Source organism: Acanthochromis polyacanthus, chromosome 18 (genome assembly GCF_021347895.1).
Source record: "Acanthochromis polyacanthus isolate Apoly-LR-REF ecotype Palm Island chromosome 18, KAUST_Apoly_ChrSc, whole genome shotgun sequence".
In the NCBI taxonomy this organism is placed as follows: domain Eukaryota; kingdom Metazoa; phylum Chordata; class Actinopteri; family Pomacentridae; genus Acanthochromis; species Acanthochromis polyacanthus.
This window is the reverse complement of record NC_067130.1, coordinates 3410730-3437398: the sequence shown is the minus strand read 5'-3', so window position 1 is coordinate 3437398 and position 26669 is coordinate 3410730. Positions and strand designations below refer to the sequence as shown.

Here is a 26669-nt window from a genome sequence, read left to right as displayed (position 1 = left end):
ACTGCCAGGCTGTGTGCTGTGATAATGGGCTAACAATATGAGATAATGAGCTAACAGTGAGCTGTTGCACAACTCGGCTGTTAATGTCTGGAACATACTTGGCTGAGTGCAGTGCGGTGTATCGACGTGCGCGCAACAGGAAATGGAAAAAGGTAAACAGGAGTTAAATTGATATTAACGGCTCAGAATCGGCACAGAGGCTTTCACACAACATCACAAAAATCATTTACTTATTTCGTTGTTGAAAAATAGAATTCCTGCCTTACCGTTGCACATCTCTGTCAGGTTGCAGTTTATATGTCTGTCCAGATTCATATTATACATGTAGTGGAGACTTTGAAGTGTGGAAGGGGATTTAAAGAAACCAAAACTGAGTCAGATTTATTGTATGAGTCCAGATGCATGGTTCTCACAGCAGACAACACTTTAAATGATTCTACATGTTATAAACTGTGTTCTCACAGCACCACTGTGAATGAGAGTCTTGGTCTCAATTGTTTTTTCCCTGATTTAATGAAGGATATCAATAAAAATATAGATGCTGCTGCAAAAACGCTACAAATTCTAAAACATGCATGCACAAAATAACTACACAACCATCACAGTTTCAAGGTAGGTATAAAATATGGTCACAATCTTGCTTTTTTTTAACCGAGTTATAGCGTTGAATAACATTCAGGAAAGTGCTTCTGCAGAACATCATACTGCCACAGTGAAGTTGGCCTTTGACTTTATGGACAGAACATGTCATCACTTCATCATTTTACCGTATTAAGATAAGAGAAGGAAAGCTTTATTAATCCCGAAGAAAATTCCTGTGTCAGATGCTAATCAGAAAAGAACAAAAATGCCTAAAAAGTACAATAGAATGGTGAAATAAAAATAAATAAGCTCAAATAAGGCTAGAATGGAACAGTCAAAAGTAATTATCAGACATTTATGTGAGTTTTATATCAGAAATAGTGCATGGATTGTTAAGTTTTGTTTAAAAAAAACAGGTTTAAGGATATCAAAACCACCTTAACATTCAGCTTTTTACCAACATATTTAAAACAGGTCATTCGTGAGCCTTCTTTGTGCCAAATCTGAAGAGATTCCCTTCAGGCGTTCCCGAGATATTTACAAGAATAGGACGGACGCTCGATCCAAATACATCCACCCTCAGCCCTGGCAGCCATAAAACACATTACTTCAGTCCAAGTCTCTATAATAAACAGCTTCTCAGTCCAAACCCTTGTTTCTTTTTTCCCCCCTTCTTCCGTGAAATAACTGACAATAACCACACATCACCCACAGAACTCATTCTCAGAACATAACGACGAGTGTGAACATGCAGGGGAGAGTGTGAAGCGTCAATCAGTCAAGATGTGGTGGAGGTGAGCTAAATCTGGAGTGGCTTAGTGAGCGTTTGCTACCTGCTAATGTCACGGTTTCTTTCTACAGTCCGTAAAGAACGACTCGGGACTCCTGCAATGGGTCACATTCTAAACGCTGCAGGTACTAAAACCCAAATAAACGTCACAGTTCTGTTGGAGCACTTCAGTTTTTTGCAGAATCTCTTCATCTTGAGTTACACCTGGGAGTACAGGCTTTATGCTAATGTACAGTGGAGGTGCTTTGTGCTCATTGTTTACCACAGTGACGACTTTATGAAGCCGCCGCACGTATCTGCACCGTGCTACTTCTAACAAAGCTATATTTACCATGTTTTTTTCGCGATATATTTTTACTCCACATCTCATCTGCAACAGCAAAACATCTGTGATGTTCTGATGTTAATACAAACACAACTTTTTAAACTTTTTTTTTGCAAAAAAAGAACAAAATTTCCTGCAGTTAGTTATATTGCTCCATTTAATCCGGACCAAAAATAATCAAACAATGCCATATAATGAGGGCAAGAATAAGAAATAGCATTCTTAACATGACAGTTGCCTTATTGTGACTCTCATTAATGCCAGTTTTGCATATATTCTATCAATAGATTGAGGCAGATCCTGCTTATAATGACTAGAGGACAGAAGCTACACCGACACAAAGGACAGGTTTCAAAACATGACAATAGTAAGGCAAGAATGGATCAGTTAAGATAATCCCTAAATAATCCCACGGCTCATTCTCAGGCAACTAATTTGCACATTTCTGCACACTGGAAACATTGCTATTACTTTTAATGACTTATAATCCTTTGTATTTGCTACACTTGCTGCTTGTTTGTCTTGTGACACTGCTGTCTACCGACTTGGAACACTCGCTTTTGTATTTCTGCGGTAGTGTTTACGGTTACGCACTAAAACAGAGTCTAATTCCTCATATTTTAAGGTGGCTTGGCAATAAAACTGATACTAATTCATAAATATGCATACAGGGATAGTGCAGAATGTACAGACAGGCAGAGAAATACACCACGGACTTCATTTAATGTTGTCTTCATTGAAAAAAAGATTTTTTTTCAAAAATAAGGACATTTCTAAGTGACCCCAAACTTTTAAACAGTAGTTTGTGTTCAACAAACAAACTACCCCGAGTTATAAATTGTCATTTTCACTGCAGTCAGAGATATTTTTGTCCAGATATGTTCAGATAAATGAGTTAACAAGCAAATTTTATTAAGTAAACTCACCTTGAATTTAGTTTTATGTCAACTAATGCAGAAATTTGTGCTTAAATTACCCACAGTTTTGGACATTGTTTTGTTTTTCTATAATTTTGGACAAATTTTAAATAATTCTGGGCATTTTTCATCTCATTTCAAACCATTTTGAGGACAGAAGTTTGTCATTTTGCACAATTTTTGAGTTATTGCAGACATTTTTTTGTCATTCTGAATGAGTCTAAAAACTGCTTTTCTTTCAAAAATAACATTTCAAAGTGACCGGAAACTTTTGAGCGGTAGTGTATGGATTAAAACTGTTGACACTCATTCATATGTTATCGCCCAATATATTCTGCAGATTCGTATGTTATTACAGTTTTTAATGCCTGTGTTTTGTTGAAACTGGCTTCACTTCCTCACTGTTGGAGTCTCACAGAAAAATATTCATAGACCTTCTTTCAATATCTTTATTTTTCTTCTTGTCTTACTGAAAATGGAATATGTCAATCCTCCCCTTTGCCATCAGTGTGTATTTGATTTCTTGTTGTAGTTGCAAACAAAATGTCATAATGGAAATAACAAAAATTGTAATCTGGGATTCATCCTTCCTTTGTTTTATCTTCTTGGTGGGTAGTGATGGCTGTTCTTCACCACACGTCTGATTAACACGTCAATAAGCTGTTTTGCTTACATGCAGGCAATAAAATGAAATACTTCAAACGCTACATGTATACAAACAGTCATATTTTGAATCCCACTAATGAGGCGGACGTGCTTATCAGGTTACATCTGGCTCATTAGCCGTTTTATCTCCATTCTGTCAGCCGTGTTGCTCACCCATATAATCGGCTGAGACGGAGATACCGTGAAGTATAACACGATAAAAAATACGTTTCCGAACCAAGAAATGGGGGGAATTGCTATGCAAGCGGTAGCCCACAACATCAGCTGCAAACAGAAGGAGAATGCGCACCAGGAGAATCAGAGCGAAGGCCAATCCATGCAGAATATCAATGCTTTGATATGGTGCTTTACTGAAAATCTGTACCGTATGAAAATCTCTCTGGATCTGAAGCCTGCGCATGATCCACAACCGTTCCTGTGCACGGTTACAAAAGTGAGTGCTGCGAATACAAAGTCTTATTTCTGAGAGGAGTGAGCTGACGGGAGCGCAGCGTTTGATTGGCAGCTGTACAAAGGAGACAAAGCAAGATAAAGCCCACCAGGAGGGAGGCGGCGCATACACGTACCTGTCTGTATGGGAGTATATACTTTATCTATATGTGTTTTCACACACAGACAGCAGCTAAAGAAAGCGAAATTCTGAATCGTAGCGAGTGGAAATCGGTACAGAACAAACATATGTATCACTGCTTCCTCCTCCTCCGCTGTCCAACACGAGGATTTCTCACAGATAACCATCATTTATCAAATGACAAATTCCAAACAACTGCACTCTATATCGGCTGAATCAAACTCATTTTAGTTCAGGTGAGCCACAGACAGCCCAGTTTGATCTCAAGAGGGCCGGACCAGTGAAATCACAGCATAATAACCTATAAATAACCACAACTTAAACATTTTCCCCTTTATCTTTGTGCAAAAATGTACAATTCTGATAATGTTCACGTTTAATGAACTATCTTTTTACAAAACATAAAGAAGCTGAAGAAAAATAAGTACAATTTCTACAATAATATTCATCCATCCATTCCCTATACACCGCTTTATCCTCACTAGGGTCATGGGGGGGGCTGGAGTCTATCCCAGCTGACTCGGGTGAAGGCAGGGGACACCCTGGACAGGTCACCAGTCTGTCACAGGGCTACATATACAGACACACAATCACACTCACATTCACACCTACGGGCAATTTAGAGTAACCAATTAACCTCAGCATATTTTTGGACTGTGGGAGGAAGCCGGAGTACCCGGAGAAAACCCACGCATGCACAGGGAGAACATGCAAACTCCATGCAGAAAGATCCCAGGCTGGGATTTGAACTGGGGATCTTCTTGCTGCAAGGCGACAGTGCTAACCACTATGCCACTGTGCAGCCCTCTACACTAATATGCCTCAGTTTATCATTTACACATTACAACTTCTAGATCATAGAGCGTCTGCAAGCGTACAAAGTTTGTCTTTTACTTTATGATCAAAACAACTTGTCAAGATCGAGAAATTACTTTTGCAGCGAATGTCTTCTCTGTAATTTGTACACTTTGCAAAGTCGTCCAACGGGCCGGACTGGACTCTCTGTTGGCCGCTTTCGGCCCACGTGTGACAGTGTACATGTGATTAATTATTCCACTTGCTCTACTTTGGTTTTCATGCATGGTTGCTGGCTCAGTAGCGCCCTCTCTGGAGCTTTAGTGAGTAACTGGTGTTGGTGTTCCTGAGAGGTGTGCAGGTGCAGGAGGCAGGTTGTGGAGCATAGGCTCAAAAATGGTTGTTTTCTTGATGTTCTTTTGTTCATTTTATGAGTATATGTACAGTATGATCTATTCGGATGTTCACTGGAGTGTGCTGACTTATATTAATGTTTTATGATGTAAAGGAGAGTGTTACATCTTACTGAATGTGTTCCTTTTTAGTGTGCTGTGCAGAAGAGTCTGCTGACCAGAGGTTTCCTTATATTTACCAGAAAAAAATCGGCACACCCTGCTCTGTGTGAATACTCCATCATAAATAGTGTCATTTGGTTATTTGCTATCGATTCAAACATCACAAGAAGGTAGATCTAATACGAAGAAGAAAAGAGTAGGAAAAGTAGAAAGTATACCTCTTATCCCTGAAGCATTTTGAAACATTTCTAAATAAAAACCAACATTTCAGGCCCCTGCTCCCTCCAAGCTCAGGTGAAATGACACTGCAGTAAAAAAAACAAAACAAAAAAAAAAACGATCCACCAGCACTGCTGAGTCGTATCTGGCGCCGTCAGTAAGTTTAATGTTATTTACAATGCAACAATAAATCATCTCTCCTTCACTACCTGTGCCGCGACACCACACTTTAACAACTACTAACAGCTTGAAGGGCTGCTCTGAAAAGTTTGCAGCTCGCTTCTCGCAAAGAAAGGCAGCTTTGATCAGGCTGGATTCAACGTGTTTCTAAACATCAATAGAAATCTCTTAAACTTCCTCCAGAGCTGCTGCAAGAAAAACATTTAAGAACAGCTATAAAAAGTTTAAAAGTACCGCTGCAGCGTTGTCCACTGCTGTGGGTCAGCAAGTTCTCTGTTCCAAACTATCTTCTCTTTTAAAGCTGTGATCTGAAAAACTCACCAACAAGATAAAAATTTACAAGAATCACACCATTTACCAGCCAGAAAGGGAAAAAACAGAAAGAAATGTTGGATGTTAAACCTTCTGATGGCCCTTCATTTCTTCATCAAGCTTACAATCCAGATATTTTATTACAGAATTTTGTTCTACATATCCAAGTGCAAAAAATAATATCCAAAAAATAACCTTTTACTCGAACCAGATTCTGCTAAAAAATAAAAACCGTAACTTGTGAACCCATCAGTACTGGTGTAGCCACTGGTAAAATGAGGTTTCAGCTGAACTGGGATGAACTGCAGGCTGTTTACTCTGAATATATGGACACAAATTAAAATGTCAGCAGTAAAATATCAGCAGTGTGTAAAGCCACCAGCTGGAGAAACGTTGTAAATGTTGATTTCAGACTTTTTCAATGATTCTAAAATACTTAAAGAAATTCAGCTTCAGTTTAGCTTTTTTTTTTTAATAATTTGTAGCATTTAAGTAACATTTTTGACTTCTAGTCATGGTTCTCTGTTTCCATAGAGGTGCAGAACTTTTATACTGCAGTTAAAAAAAAACAAGAGAGGCACAAAAATTGCCTGGAAAATCCAGACTGACTTTATTTATGTATTAATGTAAATACAAATAAAGGCAGTCTGGCATTGTGATGATAGGAGACGATTTCAAAAAGGAGGGGCTAACGAATGCAGCTTGAACGAGAAAGAACCAATCAGCGTTACACGGATGTGACGCACAAACTAATCGACCTTGAAATCCATGTAGTCCAAACAACAATGGCATGCAGCCGAGAAAGCGTCGCGGTGAACGATTACTGCCGTTTTTGTCACAAAAATCTGCGAATACATGGGGTACTCTCAAGTACAACACTTATTTTTGAAAAGGCTACGCAACAAAAGACTCCTTCCGAACGATTAGCGGTGTTAGGAATAACTTTAAATCGGAGCCAAACCAAGTCGGTGCGTATGTGTAAAAGTTGCTTAAATTTACTCACGTTTGGAACGGGATTTTCCTTTGTACAAACAATGGCAAGAAGCCGAAAGTAACGAGCCATCCACTGCGTCCTCATCGTCGGAAACGTCAAGTGAAAAGAGGGAACGACTAACGCCATCCAAAACGCCAAGAGACCACAAAAAGATTCGCTTTGGCCCTCCTCCTCCTCCTCCGGCACGATCTTTGAGGCGCTGAAGATGACGCAGCATTAACTCCCGCCTCCTGTGCTATGATTGGTCGTACCAAACTGTACCGGGAGGGAAACGCGATTCAATTGGCCCAATGCCAAACTGACTCTCCTGTATCTCCTAACATGGAGATAGGAGATTACATGGAGATTCAGTTTGGATTTTCCAAGCTAGCACAAAAAACTTCTTAGAGTTCAAACAGTTGCATGGTTTACAAAAAAGTTCCCCACTTTTGTCAGAGCTTCCTAATGGAACATGACATGACTGGATAAAAGTTTTGCAGTAGTTTGTAACTACAGCTAAAGTTCCCACAGTTTGAAATGTACATGCATTTGGATGCCAATAAAGGTTGATTATGCTGCAGCAGTTTCTATGCTATTAACTGCATTGTGTTGTTGCAGTGACACAGGGTCACCATTTAAATCCACTGCAATTAAGAAATCAATTCAAGATGAACAAGAGTTAAACTGACATAAGACAAATTTTCATTGGAGCATTCTTTTAATTACTGCAGTGCTGCATGACTAAACCATTCAACGTTCTGTTAGTGGGTCTAATGAGAGCATATAAAATCTTTTCATGAACTTTCTGCACCTCGCTGCAATACCAAGGGAACACTTTATTGTAAAAATTTAATGAGGAGTCCTGAGGAATCTGTGCACATCTTCTGAGAGGACAGACTTGTTTGTTGTTTGTTGAAGGCCTCTCTCTAATCAGAATACCTCTTTCACGAAATGCCCTTCTTCTGAGCCAAAATTGATCTGGACAGCAGAAGATTTGTAGCTGGAAGAAGAGTTCTCTCGTATATCAAAGGATGTACAGATGGAGGGAAGTGTTGGATTTTTGCCGACTTATTGCGGATGCATCGCACTGATACTGGACCGAATCTGGAAAGAACTGCAGCAGACTTCATGTACGGATCTCATTAAAACAATTCATTATGCTGAAACATAAATAAGTCTCGGTCTTAGAAGTGGCACCATATGTTTAAAATGAAGGATGGCACTCATGTTTTGGCAAAACTGGACCAAAATAATGCTCATAATAATCATTATACAGTATGTTTCCTGTGGATATTTATCTCCACATCATCTTATTATCATTCTTAGTAGCAAATAATGTAAAGTACTACACCTACTGATGTCAACTCTGCCTGAACTAGTTTCTTGGTGTTTTTTGATCCTGTCAAATCCTGTTTCATTTTGGGCTCATTTTTACTGAAATCTAAACTTCTGCACCTCCAAGGAAACAGAAGTAGAGGGGAGTCCAGTAAGAAAATAGGTAATAAATCATCAGAAAACGAATGTTAAATGTGTATATTTGGTGTCAAAACTTTGGAAATGCTGGAATCAATGTGCACATTTCTTCAAGTGCTCCCAATAATTAAATGGTGGCTCTACATACACATCCTGCAGTTCAACCTAGTTCAGTCAAAGAGTCTGACTTTTGGTCACAGTCGAGTCCCCAATGGCAACAGATTAGATTTTTACAGAATATGTGTGCTTCCTTTATGGTGAATTTTGACATGAAACATGTAGAATTATGTAACTTAGAAGTAAATAATGTAGAAGTATGAGGATGTACTAACCTTTAATGTTGATGTTACTAACCTGCCTGTCCTGTCTTTTTGTTATTTATGTGGTTGTATGTAAACTGCGGAACACGTGAATTTCCCTCGGGACTAAAAGTATCTATCTATCTATCTATCTATCTATCTATCTATCTATCTATCTATCTATCTATCTATCTATCATAATTTGGGTGCCCTTGTAGCTCAGCAGGTTGAGCGGGCAAACCAAAAAAAGGCCTATAGTTCTGACTCCCTTCATTTCCTGTCTCTGTCTTCACTGTGAACTGTAATAAAGTCCAAAAAAACAACTCAAAAAAAGAGAGAAATATTAGATTTGGTGAAGATTCCTGACAGAAATGAACGCCGGCCTCTTCAAACATAGAAAATACAATTCCTTCTGTTGCATTTCTGTAATTACTCGTGAGATAACGATCCTTTCAAACCCATAGGATGATATGTTCATTCCAGCATTACAGTGCGATCTCAGATTTAGCCGTTTCCTACCTCCAGGACAGATGTCTTTTATTCCATTTGTTCTGCGGAGTCGGGCTTCGTTTCCTGCGCCCCATCGTCCCCTCGGCCTCAGACACATCTGGCAGAGAACATCTGGGTGTTTTCATCAGACCCAGGGTGGCTTGATCTGAAGGAGAGAAGAGAGTTGGTTTGTTTTAGAGCGCTGCTGATTCAACTCTATGGATATTTCGGAGGCTATAACTGCCGCTTTTCGTGATTGGATTGCTTTATATCATCAGTGCTTCGGTGGATTTTACCGACGATTAGCGAAAGTAACAGCTCTCTCACACACGACTGGCCACATACCTAAAACCCCGGTCTCTTTTAGCCCTCCAAACTTCTGCATGGCTTTGATGGCCTTGGTGAGGGCCTCCTTGGTCTGAAGCTGGCCGGTCACCGGGTCGGGAGGAGGGAGGTAGCCGAACTTACTCAGCCAGTCCTGGAGAGGAAACAGCAGACAGAGTTCAACAGGCATTTGGAGGACTCCAAGAATGCTGCTGAGAAGCTTGGACACCTGTTCATGTTTACTGTCTGTGGATACCGTGTCTCTCTGCACACATATGCATCCAAGGTAGAGCATGTAAGGACTGTTTTTAGTCCATGCAGCTGTGGGTGTTCTACTATATCTGTGTCAGCAATGGTTCAACATAGAGACACGGTGACTGTAGTAGTCTTTCTCAGCCACTAGCATCATTCACCTTCTCATCTGCACTGTGAAAAAGAACGTGAAGGAGCGTGATTAGAAATGTGTGGCTACCGCTGCTACAGAGCTACACATGCTGTGGGATATTTGAGTCCCAATCTGAAGGCAGAAAAGGTAGTCGTGGTTTGTTTCATAACCAGATCTTGACAAATATAAACTCAACACCATGGCTGTGATGACATAGGACTGGGGTGTCAAACATGCGGCCCACGGCCCAAAATCGGCCCTCTAGAGGGTCCGATCCGGTCCTAAAAGTGTAAAAATTACAGAGAAGACATCAACTGCAGATTTTAAATTTGTAAAACTATAAATTTAAAATCATTTCTAGACCATGACAAGTTGTTTTGATCATAAAGTAAAATGCTAGATCATTGTTCTTTTGTCGTTTTGTGTCTCGTTTTTTTAATACTTTCTTTGTTTTTGTTGTCTTTTTTTGTCAAAATGTTGTCGTTTGTCTCATATTTTTGTCCCATTTTTTCTCATTTTGTGTTTCCTATTTGTCTCACTTTTGTTTTTATTTTAGTTATTCTGTGTTTGGCTTCATTCCCTGTTTTGAGCATTTTATTTGTCTCCATTGAGTTGTTTGTATTTTTTTTTTTGTGGTTTTGTTTCCTAATTTAGTCATTTTTTTGTCTGGTTTTTGACATTTGTCCATTTTATTATTGCTTTCTAACGTTTTTGGTCAAATTTTTAATCTCTTTTCTGTTTTGTTTTGCACCGTTTGTCTCATTTTTGTACCTTTGTAAAATACTAAACCATTCCGTTCCAGATCCCTGTGACTAAATGTTTTGCGTCTAAACACTGGCTAATCAGTAAATGACAAACTGAGGCATAATGTTGCTGAAACTAAATCTACATTTATTTTTCCTTAAAAAAAATCAGGCTGTTCATAATGTTTTGTAAAAAAAAAAAAACTTAAATGTGAACAATATTGCACTAAAACAAAGGAAACATTAGGAGTTGTGGTTATTTATAGGTTATTGTGCTGTGGTTTTACTGGTCACTGGAGATCAAACTGGGCTGAATGTGGAACCTGAACTAAGATGAGTCTGACTCCCCTGATGTTAATTATTGGTGTGTATTCAAGTGTTTTGACTGCACCGATTGGCTTTGGAACACAAGATCTGACTAATTTAAGCATCTGAGCAACAACTTGCAAGCTGCTTTTCCCCCCTTTACCTTTTCAAGCTTAAGGTGTTTCTTTGTCTTGTTTCTTTTTTTCTCTCTTCCCTTCATTTGTCTCAGCTCCACCAAACCCTCCTCCATCCTCATGATCTGACAGGCAATAAGACATGGCAGCGTTTAAATAGGTTTCTGATCAGCTCTCATCAGAGGTGAGCGACACAGATCGATACCCAGGCATCCCGTCTGCGCTGACAACACTGGGAAAATCCCATTAACTAAGCGACTTAGCTTTAGCGAAGCACTCTGCTGTTTGATTATTTGCCTCCTCATCCTTGGCTTTGCCATCTGTTCTGAGGGTCTGGGGAGGGGGGGGGGGGAGGGGGGGGAGGGGGGGGGATAAAGTTTACAGAGGGAATTGAACTGACCCTCTGCAACACCACAGAGGATGACAAACAACAACAATTTCCTGAAAAAAGTTCCAAACTGTAATGTCGAAGGTAAGTGGAAGAGGTGAAAGAATTTCAGAGAGCTAAATTGATTCTATGACAACACAAGTGATGACAAGACTCTCCTTCTGAAACCTCCAGAAAGCAGCTACACAGGTCTTTTGTGCAAGAGGCGTATTATGATATGTGGTTACTTTTACCACGGACTGAGGCAGCATGAGCACTTTCAGCTAATGTCTTAAACCAACATATGATCACAATGGAAACCATGTAGTGGCTGTCGTAAATATGATGAGAAAAAAGAGGAATAGAGCCACTAAGAGCATGGTGGCCTTCCATCTTTGGACAGATGGGTTGGAAAAACAGGCTTTACCATGTCAGGACATGTTTTTATCTGTTTCAGACAGAAAGTCAATGTTGTTTCTTTTAACCACGACTATAAGCTTCACTGCCTGTTTATTAGTCCAGACGAAAAAGGAACCCACTCTGGCCTCTGAACCCAGAACACAATTTTTCCATCAGTTGTTTAGCATCCATCCATCCATCCATTCTCTATACACCGCTTTATCCTCACTAGGGTCATGGTTATTCTCTGGTGTTTCCCCACTGTGTGAGATAGCGTTTCCTCAAGTGTTCTTAATTCCCGAGTTTGTGTGAGTGTGTGTTTATGTGTATGTGTATGTGTGTGCGTGTGTTTGTTTTTATGTCTCCTGTATTAAGTGTTTTTAATTGTTGTATTGGTTTTATGTAAAGCACTTTGAGCTGCTCCCTGGCATGAAAAGGGCTTTATAAATAAAGATTGATTGATTGATGGGGGGTGCTGGAGTCTATCCCAGCTGACTCGGGTGAAGGCAGGGGACACCCTGGACAGGTCACCAGTCTGTCACAGGGCTACATATACAGACACACAATCACACTCACATTCACACCTACGGACAATTTAGAGTAACCAATTAACCTCAGCATGTTTTTGGACTGTGGGTGGAAGCCGGAGAACCCGGAGAAAACCCACGCATGCACAGGGAGAACATGCAAACTCCATGCAGAAAGATCCCAGACCCAGGCCAGGATTTGAACCGGGGATCTTCTTGCTGCAAGGCGACAGTGCTAACCACTAGACCACTGTGCAGCCCTGTTTAACATCTAAAACTAACCAAATCTTCACAGTTTAACTGTGATTTTTAGTTTTGTATCTTTGCATACGTTTGTCTGTTAGCAGCATTTCTCATAAACGGACTAATGGATTTGGATGAAACTTATAGTCTGGATCTACGGATTTGCTAAAAATTTCTGTAGAATTGCGAGATAGCGTCATGGCGTCACTGTAACCATGACAACAAGTGATCACATGATTGTGATCCTACTACAGATCCACTGCTGGGGACTTATCTGTTGGAAATCATACAAAGAACAACCGATTAAACTGTTGGGGTGTTTCTGAGTCCCATCAATTCTACTATTTAGGTCACACCATTCGGTATCCGTACATAACGTGCAGATGCAAAACACACGCTTGTGCTCAGCGCAAGGCCATTTATGATTAAAGATTTCATCCATCAGAAATCATACAACGACACTGCGCTCTCTGAGTGCTTTTTTTGTTGGTTATGCAGCAATTTTCTGAAACATTTTCAATGCTGTTTTTTATTTAGCCTAATTAGCAGTAAAACTGTAGAGCTAATAGAGTGCTTTCCAAGTTAGCTAAACATATTTGGAAAGAAAATCAAAGCAAATGGTAATGGCCTTTATTCAAATAATTTGTCTGTTGGATACAACTAATGTGTCCCAAATTCATACTGCATATTAACTGTCAGGATTGCTGAAGTATTTGGCGTATTTTGCAGTAAAATTAAGCATATTTAGATTGAAAATATGAACAAAGAAAATAGGGGAGCAAGGCACAGCTGGAAAAAAAATGTAATGAATCGTGGCAGATGGCGAGACGCCTCCAGAAAGAAAAAGTTGGAAAACTAAACTAACAAACAAACAACAAAGCGACTCCCAGCATGCACTTCAGGACTCTCTTTAAATCGTTTTAATGCGGTATTTTTGTAAAATGTCTTTGACCTTTTCTGATATTTTTTCTGCAGGGTTGTGATTCATGAAAACGGTAAAGCGTATTTTCCAAACCAATATGCTTTTGTTAATGACTGAGTGTGTGTGTGTTTAAGCGTTTGAAGCGTTGAACAAAACATGTTTTCCTTGTCAGCGTTCATAAAAGATCTTTGACTCAAAAATCTTCCAACGAGTTCAGTACCTGACAGTAACCGATCGGAAAATTGCTAAATTATGCGCAGGGATACCTCTGTGCATCGCTGACACCGGGTGTACGTTTACAAAGCAGCAAGCAAGTTGTCCGGGTTCAAACTGAGCATCAAAGATAACTGGATAAGCAGAACAATTACACGTACGGGAAAAAGAGCAACGTTTCGCTTTCATCGAGGACAGACAGCGGCAGCTCGACAACGGAATTACAACAGCACAAACAAAGAAGGAAGACAGAAGAGTTTAAATAATTTAAATGCATCTTAAATTTAATGCGCCAGGAAATAATGATGCCTCTTTGTCGGTAAAATAAAGATGAGAGACAAACGAGCGCGGGGAAAACACTGAATCTGACATGTACAGAAAAATCATCCTCTCTGAATCTCTGATTAACTCTAAGAGCGCAGACAGACGACTGTCTCTTCTTTAATCTCTAATTAAGTTACACGCTTAAGCGCAGACACAAACACACACATAATGCTTAACAATCTTGTATCACCGCATCCCAAATGAGAAACCTTCTTTCAAGCCTTTGATGCTGCGGTTGTAACTTGTCTGCCTCAACAACTGCAGCGATGTTTTGATTGTTGTGCTCTGCATAAAATGCGGGCGCTTACTTTTCTTATCCCAGAACTGCTCCAAGAGACAGGTAAAGTTTCTGATTATTACTCGGTCTTTACAGTAATTTATTCAGGAAAATGAGAATATGAAGAAGAAAAGCGGTAAAAGCTGTCACAAACAATATGAGACTTTGAGGTGATCCACAGATTTCTTTTTAGATTTATTACCTGAAGTCACGCTTGTTATTATACTGAGAGTCTAGCTCATTGTTAGCCTAGCCACGCTAGACCCATGTTCTGAAGGCACGAGGGTCTAGGGCCGCTCGACAGGGAGGGAGGCGGGCTAAAAGGTTGTCTGTCAAATCACTCTGCAGCAACTGGGTAGGTATACAACCAATCAGCGCAACGAATAGGCTGACGTAGTTCCTAGAGCGCCGGCGGATTGTGGCTAAGTCCCATTAGCTTCCCAACCAGCGGAGCCAACTGGTATATTAAGGATTTGCCATATCCCGTCGGCATAAGTCCAAATACGTCTTTCTTCTCAATGAAACACTTCAGTGCCGTCCTTTGTTTATCTTTCAAGTTGAATTTTAGCTTCAAATCTTTAAGGGCTGTGGCCAAAGCCGAGTCGAAAGTTTATTGTGCGCCGGTTGTTTCTGTCAGAATCGTCGCGCCTCTGTCGTCACTTAGTTACGCCCGCCTTCTGACTCTACACTTCATGGTGATTGGTCCGGCCAGTTTTAGGAGCATCCAGCCTCGAGCCTTATGGAGGGTAACTAGACCCACCCTGGCAGAGAATTAAATTCGTTGCCGTGGGTTGTCTAGCGCGGCTAGGCTAGCTCATTGTATGATTGTGGATAAAGATTTTAAAGTAACAAATTAGTGGAGAGGCAACACCTCTAGTTTCCACAAAACCTTTCCAAGTTATTATCAGTTTGCATGTCAAATCAGTGTCTGAATAAAGAAGAGCCTCAGCACACAGTCAGTAACAACAGGCGGCCTTTAAACCACATTCTGCCAGCGAAAGGAAGCTCAGTCTCTCACTGGGATTTGCCAACGATCTGCTGGCTCAGATAATAAATCAAAATGAGTCAAAAAGCAGTGGTCCTGAAACAGACAATTACAAATTATTGCAGTGCAGCACCACTTAAGGAAAGTTCTCTGGCATCCATTCTTCATGAAACTACTGAAGGTTCTAAAGGAAGATTTGTTTTAGCGGCGTGGCATTAATTAAACAAACGTATAAAACCAATAAAGAGATGGACTGCGATTAACATGAGTGAACATCACAATTAAGTTTGGGTTTAATGAGCTCACAGTCACAACTTTACATCCGCTCCACGTGTGAATTTTCCAAAACGATCAGATAATTCACAGCGTTGTTTTATAGTCAGGCTGCATCCCATTGTTTGTGTAATCCTTCTTTGAATGCACAGGAATAAAAGAAAGACGCACACTTGGCTGTGTGAAAACAATCTGCTTTTCAGTGACACAGAAATGTCACCGCTGTCTGTATGATGGGACGGTGGGCCTTCAAGGAAGGATAGTGACACACTTAAATGATGGGACAGCCGTTTTCAGCACTAAATGAAAGTAACCACGCATTCAAAAACAAACCAGCAAACTGCATCCGCTTCTCATCCTGCACTGAAGTCCCACTGCTGTCTGAGCTGAAGTTCAACAGCTCTAAAGCTGGTATTCAGGAGGGCAGATGCATGCTGAAGTGGGGTCCTGACCTCATGTCCCGACACAGATCCAGGGGGTCCGTTTCACTTCGCTTATCTGCTGCTCAAATGACCCCGTTCAGTCCGAGCACGTTATCATTCACTTGTGTGTTCAAAAGTTTCCAAAGAAAAAAACTTTGTCTGAAGAGTAAACACTATTGCAATGCATGAGCAGGAATTCAAATACAGTACTGTAAATATGCGTTCACTGTGTGCTTGCCAAAGGGTTATGAAAACATTGTCTAATTTTTAGGACCGTTGCATGTTAATACTTAACCTCTCTCAGGCTGGTAGGGCCAGTAGCTGCAGGTTGGAAATGCCTCCTCCATGTCTATTGTCCACTTGTTTGCTCATCTTTTATTCCTCTGCTGTCCCCTCAGCCTAACCAGTCGAGGCTCCTTGAAGCTGGTTCTGCTGGAGGCTTCTTACTGTTGTTAAATCCTTGCTCAAATATTCCCAGGTCTTGACCTTAAGCGCCCTGAAGTGACTTCTCTTGTGAGTTGGTGCTTTACAAATAGAACGGAATTGAACTGAACCTGAACTGAATTGATCTTGAAGACTGCTACACCCATTTCTTCCCTACAAGATCTACAGTTCCCACAGCAGCTAGCACTTTTTGAAAGTTTTTTATGTTTAAGCTAAGATAACTGAGGTCTTTGGTTGAAGGATTATTTCTTCTTGAGTTACATGAAAAGTACTGTGCTCAAAAAACTGGACAATCCTTCATTCAGCCATCCGCTTTGCCACTAATGCACCCTTCCATACTCACCACTGTGATCGCTATAAATTGGTAAGGCGGTCCTCCCTTCATACCCGGCGACTTCACCACTGATTAAATTTTGTTTATAAGTTAATTCTGGGGAAGACACCTCCCTACTTGTCCTCTCTTCTTCCCCTTGTCCATAATTCAAATCGTACTAGGTCTAGTGAACACATCAAGCTCATCATCCCCAATACTTCTGCTATTTTTGACCATAGCTTCTTTCACTTTGTAGCTTCTAATGACTGGAACTCCTTATAAAACACTTTCAAACTTTCTACTTTGACTCCACTCACCACCTTCAAGCTTAAACTCCAGCAGATTGCAGTTGACTGTTGCTCCTGTTGATCACTTTGGACTTTACTTAAAAGCATACTTATATATACACACACTTTCTACACCTCATGTACATTTTTTTTTAACTCACATTCATAAGCTCCCATGCTTCTTACTGGTTTCCTTTTGTTCTTGGTTATGTTTATATGTCTATTTGTGTCTGTAGTTTACATGTTTGTTATACACCCCCTGTCAAAAGTTTTGAGACGGGTTCTAATTTATTTGAATGAGAAAGTGTCTCAAAACTTTTGACAGGGGGTGTATTTGTTCCTGCTGGCGCTTCTTGGTCATCAGGTCATGTTTGCAAACGAGAACCGGTTCTCAAACACTTTTACCTGGTAAAATAAAGGTCAAATAAGAAAATTAATAAAAAGATTTCATGTATGTACATAAACATAAAGCTACTAACTACTAACTTACTTTAACACAAAGACTAGAAACAGGAGAAATGGCTAGCACTGGTATGTCCAAAGGTAACAAAACACAATTAAAGCTAACTAATTAGCTTGTTGTACAATTGCTGGACAATTTCTTGGCTAACATCAGTAACTTTGTGGAGTCAAAATGTCGGTACATGACGAGCTTTTCTCAATCTCCAAACTTTGGTAGCAGCTAACTCTCAGTTTACACCACAGCAGTGCAACTCAGACAGCATCACAGGACTTCAAATCTTTTTCTCAGAATCAGTTTTTTTACTCTGAGCCATAGGATCTTTGAACGTTGTTGTTTTTTTTTTAGTTCAAGCATGAATTTACAGACAGAAAAAATGAACACCAACAACTTCAGTTCCTCAGATGGCCGCTTGAGACGGACTCCAAACACGAATCAATCCCCATAGACCCCAAAGCTAAAATGACCAACTTCATGAGACAAATAAACATGTTTACGGCCTGGTCTCTCCAGCTAGTTATCTCCATTCACTACAATTGCACAGGAGCTGAATTTTTCACCTGTTTAAACTGTTCTAAAGCTTTTGCTCATGCATAATGAAGCAGACTTTGAGTGGCAGATGGGTGCCTTCATGCTCCACCTCTCTTTAATTCCTTCGGTGGAGTCTGGCACTGCCAAGCAAATAAAGGCCAAAGCCCCCATCTTTACATGTAATGCTAGTGGTTTTAGCTTCAACATGTGTTACAGCGAATAACTCTGAAGAAGAACTTATATAAAATACGCCTTTGTTTTTTTGTTTACCTGTGTTGCTGAGCCAAATAATGCAGCAGTTCCGTGTCCTCATTCGGCTTTATCGTTTCAGTAACCACCAGTCCCTATTGGGATTCAGCCATAATCAATCTAAACAGCACTTCATCACTGTCAATAAGCTGACATTTATCAGTCCCTGTGTACTTCATGGGAGCCGCGGCCGCACTGATGCTCTGCACAGTGGTACAATTAGCCAGCCTCCTGAACCGAGCCCGTTTAATGTACTTCCTACTGCAGGAGCTGTCAACGTTCCTCAGCATGTTCCCCACACCGATCCCACTCTCTGTCTCACGGTATCTTTTCTAACAAATCTCCACGTCTATAATATGCTTACTTTTTCAGTGTTATGGATACTATGAGCCCGTTGGCTGGATTAGATGATGATATATGGTTCAGACAATAGAAATCTCTCAGCTGTCAGCGGCTTCCCTGTTTGTGCTGAGGTAGCTGCTGCCTCTTTGGCTGTAAATAGCCATGTTGGAAATCAGCGAGCAGGAGACTGTTTCGCATAATTTGTAAAGCGGAGTCATTTTCTCTTCCATTAATTTAGAAAAGTTCCACTAATTAAAACAAACACAATGCTCGTGACCCTTTCATGGGCATGTGAGAGGCCTGCAGGGCTCCCAAATTTATCTGCAATTTGCAAGCTACAATTATTTGTGAAAAGTGTCACCACTCGTGATCAATGCAGCTCGCTTTTGAGAAACAAGCCCCAGGTCTTTTTGGATTGGATTGGATTTTGGATTCACAGGATTTGTGCACTAATGTGATAAAGTGCTTTGATCTTGGGTTTTTATTTCACTAGATTAGCCAAAAAGAAACACGTTAGTCATTTTTTAACCGTTTCTCCGTCGACTTTCTAGGAAATATGCTGCATCACGCTGTCAGCGGTTTCAAACTCAAATCAGTTTGGGCAAGAAGAATCCTAAAACCAATGCTAGCAAGTCAGACAGTTCTTTTCAGCACATTTCAATTTGCCCTGTGCAGTGTCCTTGTGAGAACTCTTCCACGGCTGTCACGGAAAACTGAATTTCTTGGCATATTAGTGCCACCTTTAGATCAGTGGGGAAAAAAATGAATGCACTGGAAGAAAACTGCTGTGCACATGCAAAACAACACAAAAATAGAGGCCCGCTTGTGAAAACACTGCTACAAAGAGCTGGTAGTGGTACAAAACTACAACACTTCCTGTAATAAAATGTAATTAGAGCTCAAGAAAAGCCTGTGAACCTGGACAAATATCTATTTGTACATATAAATCCATCCATTATCTGTACACCACACAATCCTCATTAGGGTCGTGGGGGGCTGGAGTCTATCCCAGCTGACCTGGGGCAAAGGCAGGGGACACCTGGACAGGTAACAGTCTGTCACAGGGCTACACAAAGAGACAAACAATCACACTCGCATTCACACCTACGGGCAATTTAGAATCATGAATTAACCTCAGCATCTTTTTGAACTGTGGGAGGAAGCCGGAGTACCCGGAGAAAACCCACGCATGCACAGGGAGAACATGCAAACTCCATGCAGAAAGATCCCGGGAAGGTCAGGACACGAACCAGGGATCTTCTTGCTGCAAGGTAACAGTGCTAACCACTAGCCCACTGAGCCACCCTTATTTGTACATATAAATGTACAGAAAAATTTAAACACTGAACAAAACTTAAGCTTTGCAGCTCTTGCTATGAAATTAAAGACTGAGAAAAAAAGAAAATGTGGGTTAAAAATGATTAACAACACATCTGTAACATGTGGGTCTGCCAAATCTGGCCCCCATGTTGATAGTTTGAGACTAGGGATGTCCGATAATGATGCCAATATCGGGCCGATAATATTGGTGGGCTGATATTACAGAATAGAATGATGACAATAAAGCTATTCTATTCTATTCTATTCTACAACATCGGACCACTGATATTATCGGCCCGATATTGGCATAAAAATGTATTATCGGTCCATATCGTCGTCGTTATTTTTCCTATCATGAAAACCAATTAAATAATGCACTGGAAAGCCTTGTTTCATCTTAGAATGCATCCAGTTGGACATCACAATAAAATCAGCCATGATGTGTTAATTCCACCACAGGAGACATGTGAGGTTACCTGAAAATACTTAAATAGCCCCCAGGTATCGGTTGATAACAGAATCGAAAATTGAGATTTGGACAATATCAGCATATCGGTTGTTGACAAAAAAGCCAATATCGGACATCCCTATTTGAGACCCATGCTGGGTACATTGTTATACAAAAATGCCATATATTGTGATAGATGATTCTGTTCCTGTTGGACGCTCTACCCACTGATCTGTAAAACTAAATTATCTCACCATAATGCATGGACATAAACAAATACTTTCATCACTCCACACAACCGAAGCTGCAAGCGCTGGTCTAAGTAGTATATTTAGGGCAGTCGATTACATATATTTACTACAGAGCACACTTCACATTTTAGTGCTAACTCATGCATTCTCATTACACAACCACACACTGAAGTCTTTTGTTTGTATCGCCATTGAAACAGTAATTAATCTGGGACACGACACCCACGGCGCACCATTATCCCGCCTTTCACTAATGCAAACACACTTGAGGGATGGAGTGGGTATTATGCAGTTTGACATGCACCAAATCTGAGCTACAGTTTCTGCATGTGGAGGATAATTTATCTCCGTAATCCCCAACTCTGGTACCTGTAATCTTTTAATACAGTGAAATCTGGAGCTGCAAAATAAATAATTCAAAAACAAACAAACAGAAAGAGATTTAGGGTTTATAAACAGTCCTCATAGAACATGCAGTTGTAAAATCAGGAATCTTTCCTCATCTCATTTATAGTATTGATGGGATAATATAATTTAAAAAGTATTTATGTACAGAGCTTGTTGAATGCACAAAATGACCACTGTTAAACAGAGCAAACAAAGTGAGACAACCACTCATTGTCTTTCTGCGATCGAACTGCTCAAGCAAAGGGAACGACGGTGCACAAAATGCTGCTTCATGTGTGTGAGACGTTGATTAATGCGGGCGCAGGAGTGAGGCGTTGCTGAATTGCTGATGCATCAGTTATTAATGTAGTGTTTGAAACAGGAGGGGGCTGAGATAAGAAGAAAAAAGCGATACGTGAGGGAGGGAGCGTTTGTAGAAAGACAGGAGGGAACACGTGAGCGGTTCTGACGGCAGAGATGTTTGTCTTTCAGGTCACACGCCACTTTGCTTTCATGTGTTCTGTGAGTCAAAAGACATTCGCGTCTCAAGGGTCGGAGCGTGAAGAGAAACTTCCAAAAGCTCGTTCAATTCAAAAACAACCATTTCTACATTAAATACACAGAATGTAACGATCATGGGAGCTGTTGTTTTCACCACCACTGCAGAAGTTAAGTTCATGGATAAGCTAATGAATTTTTCATCAAAATTACTCATTTTTTTCCAACAAAATAATCCCTTCCTGCCTGAAAAGCGTGTAGATGTAACTTTCCAGCTGCCTCATTAAGCATGCACAGATCTATGAATATGCAAATGAGCCAGTAGTCCTTCCTGCATCCGCCCCTCTGCAGCTCAGCACACCAGCTCACCTCTGAGTCGACTCAGACGCTGCAGAACTACACTGTGCAGCACAACGGTAAGGTGGAATACTGGGAGTTATTCAGCCACACGTCCAAACTAGAAACTGATTCTGAAGAAGAAAACGATATAGAAAGTACCACCATTGGCTTTCCTTCGCTGTGTTATGAACCTCTGGCTGCTTGAATCTGTGCTTTTGAGATGGTTTCAAATACAAAGTGCTCATCCCTGGTGGTTGATGCATATTTATTTGGTGATGTGTCTTCTAGCACATACAAAGGAGGTGTTTAAAGCTGTATTAACATTGCATTTCATCATGCATAGTCCCATTATGGCATTTTGTTCAAATTAAATAACTGGACTTGCTAACATAATTGCTCACTGCTAAATTGTTAGCATTAAATGAGCCAACTCCACAGTGATGCACAGCTGTGGATGTCCTGAGTCCACGTTAGGTCAGAACTGAGGTTGATCGCAGGATTTTTTTTATCTGACTTCATGTTTTCATTTCATTTACGATCACAGGAGGCCATTAGACGTTCCACTAGTGGCAACTGGTGTAATAGTTTTGTTCAGTAATCCTCAAAGAAGTGCTCCTTTACAAGCTAAACTCCCACAATGCAGTCTGCTTGACAACACGGACGTAACCGCATCCTTGGATTGCTGTAGTGTTTAACAGAAACTTGGAGGTGAAACCAGCTAATATACAATATTTGAAGTGTGCATTATCTATGAAAACTCTCATTTGATCAGTGCATCCCTACTCTATCTGAAATAATGTGATGGATTTATGTCCATCATGAGCAATAAAAACAGTAGAAAACAAAACATCAGTACAGCGACTACAGCCAACTACAGTGTCTGCTTCTTCCTCCTTCTGCTCCCTCTGACATCATCTGGTGTTTACTGTGTTTCCTCGCCTTTGGATGTGACGTCATTTACAGGCGGCCACAAAGAAATGCAACATCACAACCAAATATCTAAATACCGATGAAGCTATTTTAAGACAAGAGGGCTTTCTCACCTCCAAACTGAGCGTTTCCATTTGCAGATCTGTCTCCTAAAACTGCTGGCTCAGTGTTCCATTATCCGACTACAGGAAAAAAAAATATGTAAACAGGAACAATTACATTGTGGGTTCAGCGGTAAAGGTGATCACAGGGAGCAGGGGGGGACTGAGCAGAGGCTTAACAAGCTGAAACTCAGCAGAGTAAACAAGCCGGCTGCCCCACTCCGAACCAGATGTTGCCTGTGGTGTGTGGTTTGTTTGTCAGCCGTGAAAGAGGAAGCAGAAGAAGGGATTTCGTGTTTGCGTGTGGATGGAGAACTCTACAAAAATGACAACAAAACAAGGGTTGACGCTCATTCTGGGGCAGCAGTGTTTGTACGCTTATCCAGCTCTGTGTGGACTCGGGGCAGCTCTGAGGCTTTTCTCACTTTCTCCAGCTTCTGCAAACATTCACTCATGTCCCATTTGCTTTAATTGAAGTACTCGCAACTGCTGAACTGAAAAACAAGTTTGCCTGCTTCAGTGTGGCGTCCGAGCAAGTCAGAGTTCACGGCGGTTCAACTTAGGCCTGCAAATAAAAAACAACCGCATGTTTAGTTGGAAAACAGAGCAGACCTTGTCCTAAAAGTGAACTATCCCATCATCTACTTTGAGCATCATCACACCACCAGATCACAAAGTCGCGTTCCTTCTTGTGGCCGTCTGCAGCGAGGCCGTCAGCCGGCACAAACGCACACGACGAGCTCCGTCACTACGGCGGCATCACCACGACAACAACGCTCCGAGCTGAATCGGTTTTGCATCAGTGCATGTGACCTCCTCCGTCCCACAATACCTCCCTGTTTAGCCCTGATGAACAGCTGCTGAGCCGCTCCATCTTCAGGCCTCACTGACAGGAAATGAGTCACTGGGAGACGTTTAACCCCGCAACCTCTCTGACACACGGGGTCACCGAGTAGCGCAGTCCATTATAGTGTTTACATCGTTCCTTAATACCTTGAGGATGAGGTCAGGTCTGCCGCAGACCTCTTGGACTTTTACGAGTTATACGAGTGGAGGAAAAAGGGGTCAATTCACTTCAAAAGGGAGGAAAAGCGCTGAAATACCACCATGGGAGTCCATTAATTAATGCCAATTAAGGATAGAGCTTAATCTTGTTTCTTTGGTGCTCTTAACGTAGCTGGGAAAATGTGATGCGAGGGGGAAAACTGCAGAAAATGATAGATTTTATGCAGCGAGCGTAAGCGTCTCAAAGAAACACAAAAAAGCCATGGAGCGACTGATGTAACAAGCTTGGCAATCTTCCACAGGCAGCATCAAAAGTTTCATTTTGAGCTCTATAATGTGGAGATGTTACCATTTTATGCATATTTTACCTCTTGGAGGACTTTGAAAGACATCAAAGTGTCTTTACAAATCTCTACATTGCTTCACCTCTTGCAGGGACAGTAAAGAGTCGGTTTGGGGACGGACGGCAGCCTGCAGTCAGAACCGACTGCAGCGCTGAGCGATGTGGACTTTGAGACTATTTTAACAGAAGAAACTGTCACGACCAAAATGCAAAAACAGAAATAACAGCCAAAAACAGTGGAGCTGCAAGTAGCACAAAACAAAAAACAAAAAAAGGCTGCATTTAGTCAATGGAAAACAGCAAATAATGTAAGTTTTTGTGCTAAATGTGTGCCATTATTTGAACGAGTAATCATCAAAGTTACAATACTGACTGATAGCTGAACTCGGTAAATTTAAACAACTGGCACAGAAATACATTTCTTCATTTAAAGGTGCTAATTATGTTAGTATTCTCTGAAAATAGCTCCACTTTAAGACTCCAAACTTCACCACTGATGAGGAGAATTTAGTTAAAATCATAATCTGGGAGGGAAAATCTCCAAACGCAGATAAAGATCAGTCAAAAAAAAGACTCCAAAAAATGATTTTTAATTAAGAAACAGCTTTGGCTACACAGAGATCTTAATCGTTTCAGTTCCGTCTTTGTCAGCTGAAAGCCGTATAAGCCTGTAAACACATATCACACAGATGTAAATGTCTCACATCAAGCAATCCTCTGGTTCTTATGCTGCTCTCCAATGAGGATATTTCTCTCCGGCGGAATTTAACTGAACATCCGTGAGGTTCGCGGCAGGCACAAAGATGCTATCATTATTCAAAGCGGTTGTAACAGCTCGCCGTTTTATATCAGCAGCTTATTCTGAGAGATAGTTTGCTTAAAGTATTACATTGGGATGATGTAGGATCCGAGGAATGAAAGCTTGCTTAAGTGCGTTTGACTGAGAAGCTCCTGACACCGTTCCAAAGGCATATCCTGAGCGTAAACACAATTTACTGGAGAAATGGAGGATTTAGTCACATTTGTGCAAACAGATAAGATCAAAGAGGAGGAATATGGGGGTGGGAGAAAGGGAGGGAAATTGGGGGCGACACGCTGCCTGAATGACACGTTTAATCGAACAGATAATTGAGGCCGGATTGCCAGGCGGTAAAAGAGCGAGAATTAATCCAGGCCACAGGAATCATCCGTCTAGTTTATTGCATCTCCCTCACTCACCTTTGAGCGTGACCTCTCCGTCTACTGTCTGCATGTTCGCATGAATGTGTGTGTTCAGAGTTCACGGCTAGTTTAACCCTCATATTCTCTTTATTTACGGGCACCAAAAAATGTTGTTTCCTTGTCTGAAAAAGCCAAAAATTCAACAACAAAAAAAAAAAATCCTCAAATTTCTGAAAATTTGCAAAACCTTCAGGAAGAAAATTTTAATAGTTCCTTAAAAGTTAAAAAATAAATAATCCCCCGAATTTGGCAAGAAAATTCTTGTACATATTTTCAAAAATTTCAGAATAAATCTTCAAAAAAATACTAAAAATATCGAATGTTTTTTATAAGAGCATTCACACACAAAAATCAACCAAAATCCAGCAAAATCTGCTGGATTTTGGTTGATTTTTTTGTGAGTGTTCTTTAAAGAAAGTTTTACTGATATACACGTAATCACTTTAGATATTTTTAGGATTTTCTGGGAAGATTTTTACTCATTTATTGAAAATATTTACAAGAATTTTTTCTGGCCAAATTTTTTTTATTTTTAAAATAAAACTCTTAAGGAATTATTGGAATTTTCTTCCTTAACGTCTAGCAATTTTTCAGAAATTTTGGGAATTATTTTTGCTGAATTTTTGGATTTTTTTTTCACACAAAGAACCAATGACTACGGGTGCCCCTGCACAGAAAGATTATTGTGAGTTCAAGAGTCTGATGAAAACCAATAAAATAAAGTAATGCCTAGATTTCACTGACATTTACCGGCTCATAGAGGAAGGGAGGGAACTGTTGTTGGAGACATTTTTTTTAAAAAGGCATAAATATGGCATTGTTTTCCATAACTTAAGTTGAAGTAGTTTTCTTATTTTGCACAGAAATGAAAGCCTTGTTGCATTTGAGAATACATCCAATGAGGGATCACAATAAAATCAGGCATGATGTGTTAATTCCACCACAGGAGACATGTGATGTTACCTAAAATTAGTTAAAGAGCCCACATATATTGGTATCGGTTGATATCACAATTAGAAACTGAGAGTTGGACAATGTCGGTTATTGGACAAAAAGCCAATATGAGACATCCCTGCTCTCCAGTAATGAATGTATTCCAGCCTTTGACAAAAGGAGGTGAAGTTTAATGTCTGTAGGAGTCTTTCCTCTGATTTTATTACACATTTGCAGCATCAAAGAGCAACAGGATCTATTTTAACGCCTCCGAAGAGGGATCTGCACGCATTCACTCATAACACAACACAGCACGG

The 26669-nt window shown here is 40.5% G+C and overlaps 1 protein-coding gene across 1 annotated transcript in view; it reads right to left on the bottom strand.

Annotated features, from left to right (window-relative positions):
* Window positions 1-26669, bottom strand: part of LOC110969097 (matrix metalloproteinase-17-like) — a 108923-nt gene that overhangs the window by 64898 nt on the left and 17356 nt on the right. The window contains exons 2-3 of the mRNA XM_051938104.1: window positions 9452-9584; window positions 9137-9272 (exon numbers count right to left, since the gene is read on the bottom strand). Of these exons, the coding sequence (XP_051794064.1) occupies window positions 9137-9272; window positions 9452-9584 (269 nt within the window). The remainder of the gene's footprint in view (window positions 1-9136; window positions 9273-9451; window positions 9585-26669) is intronic.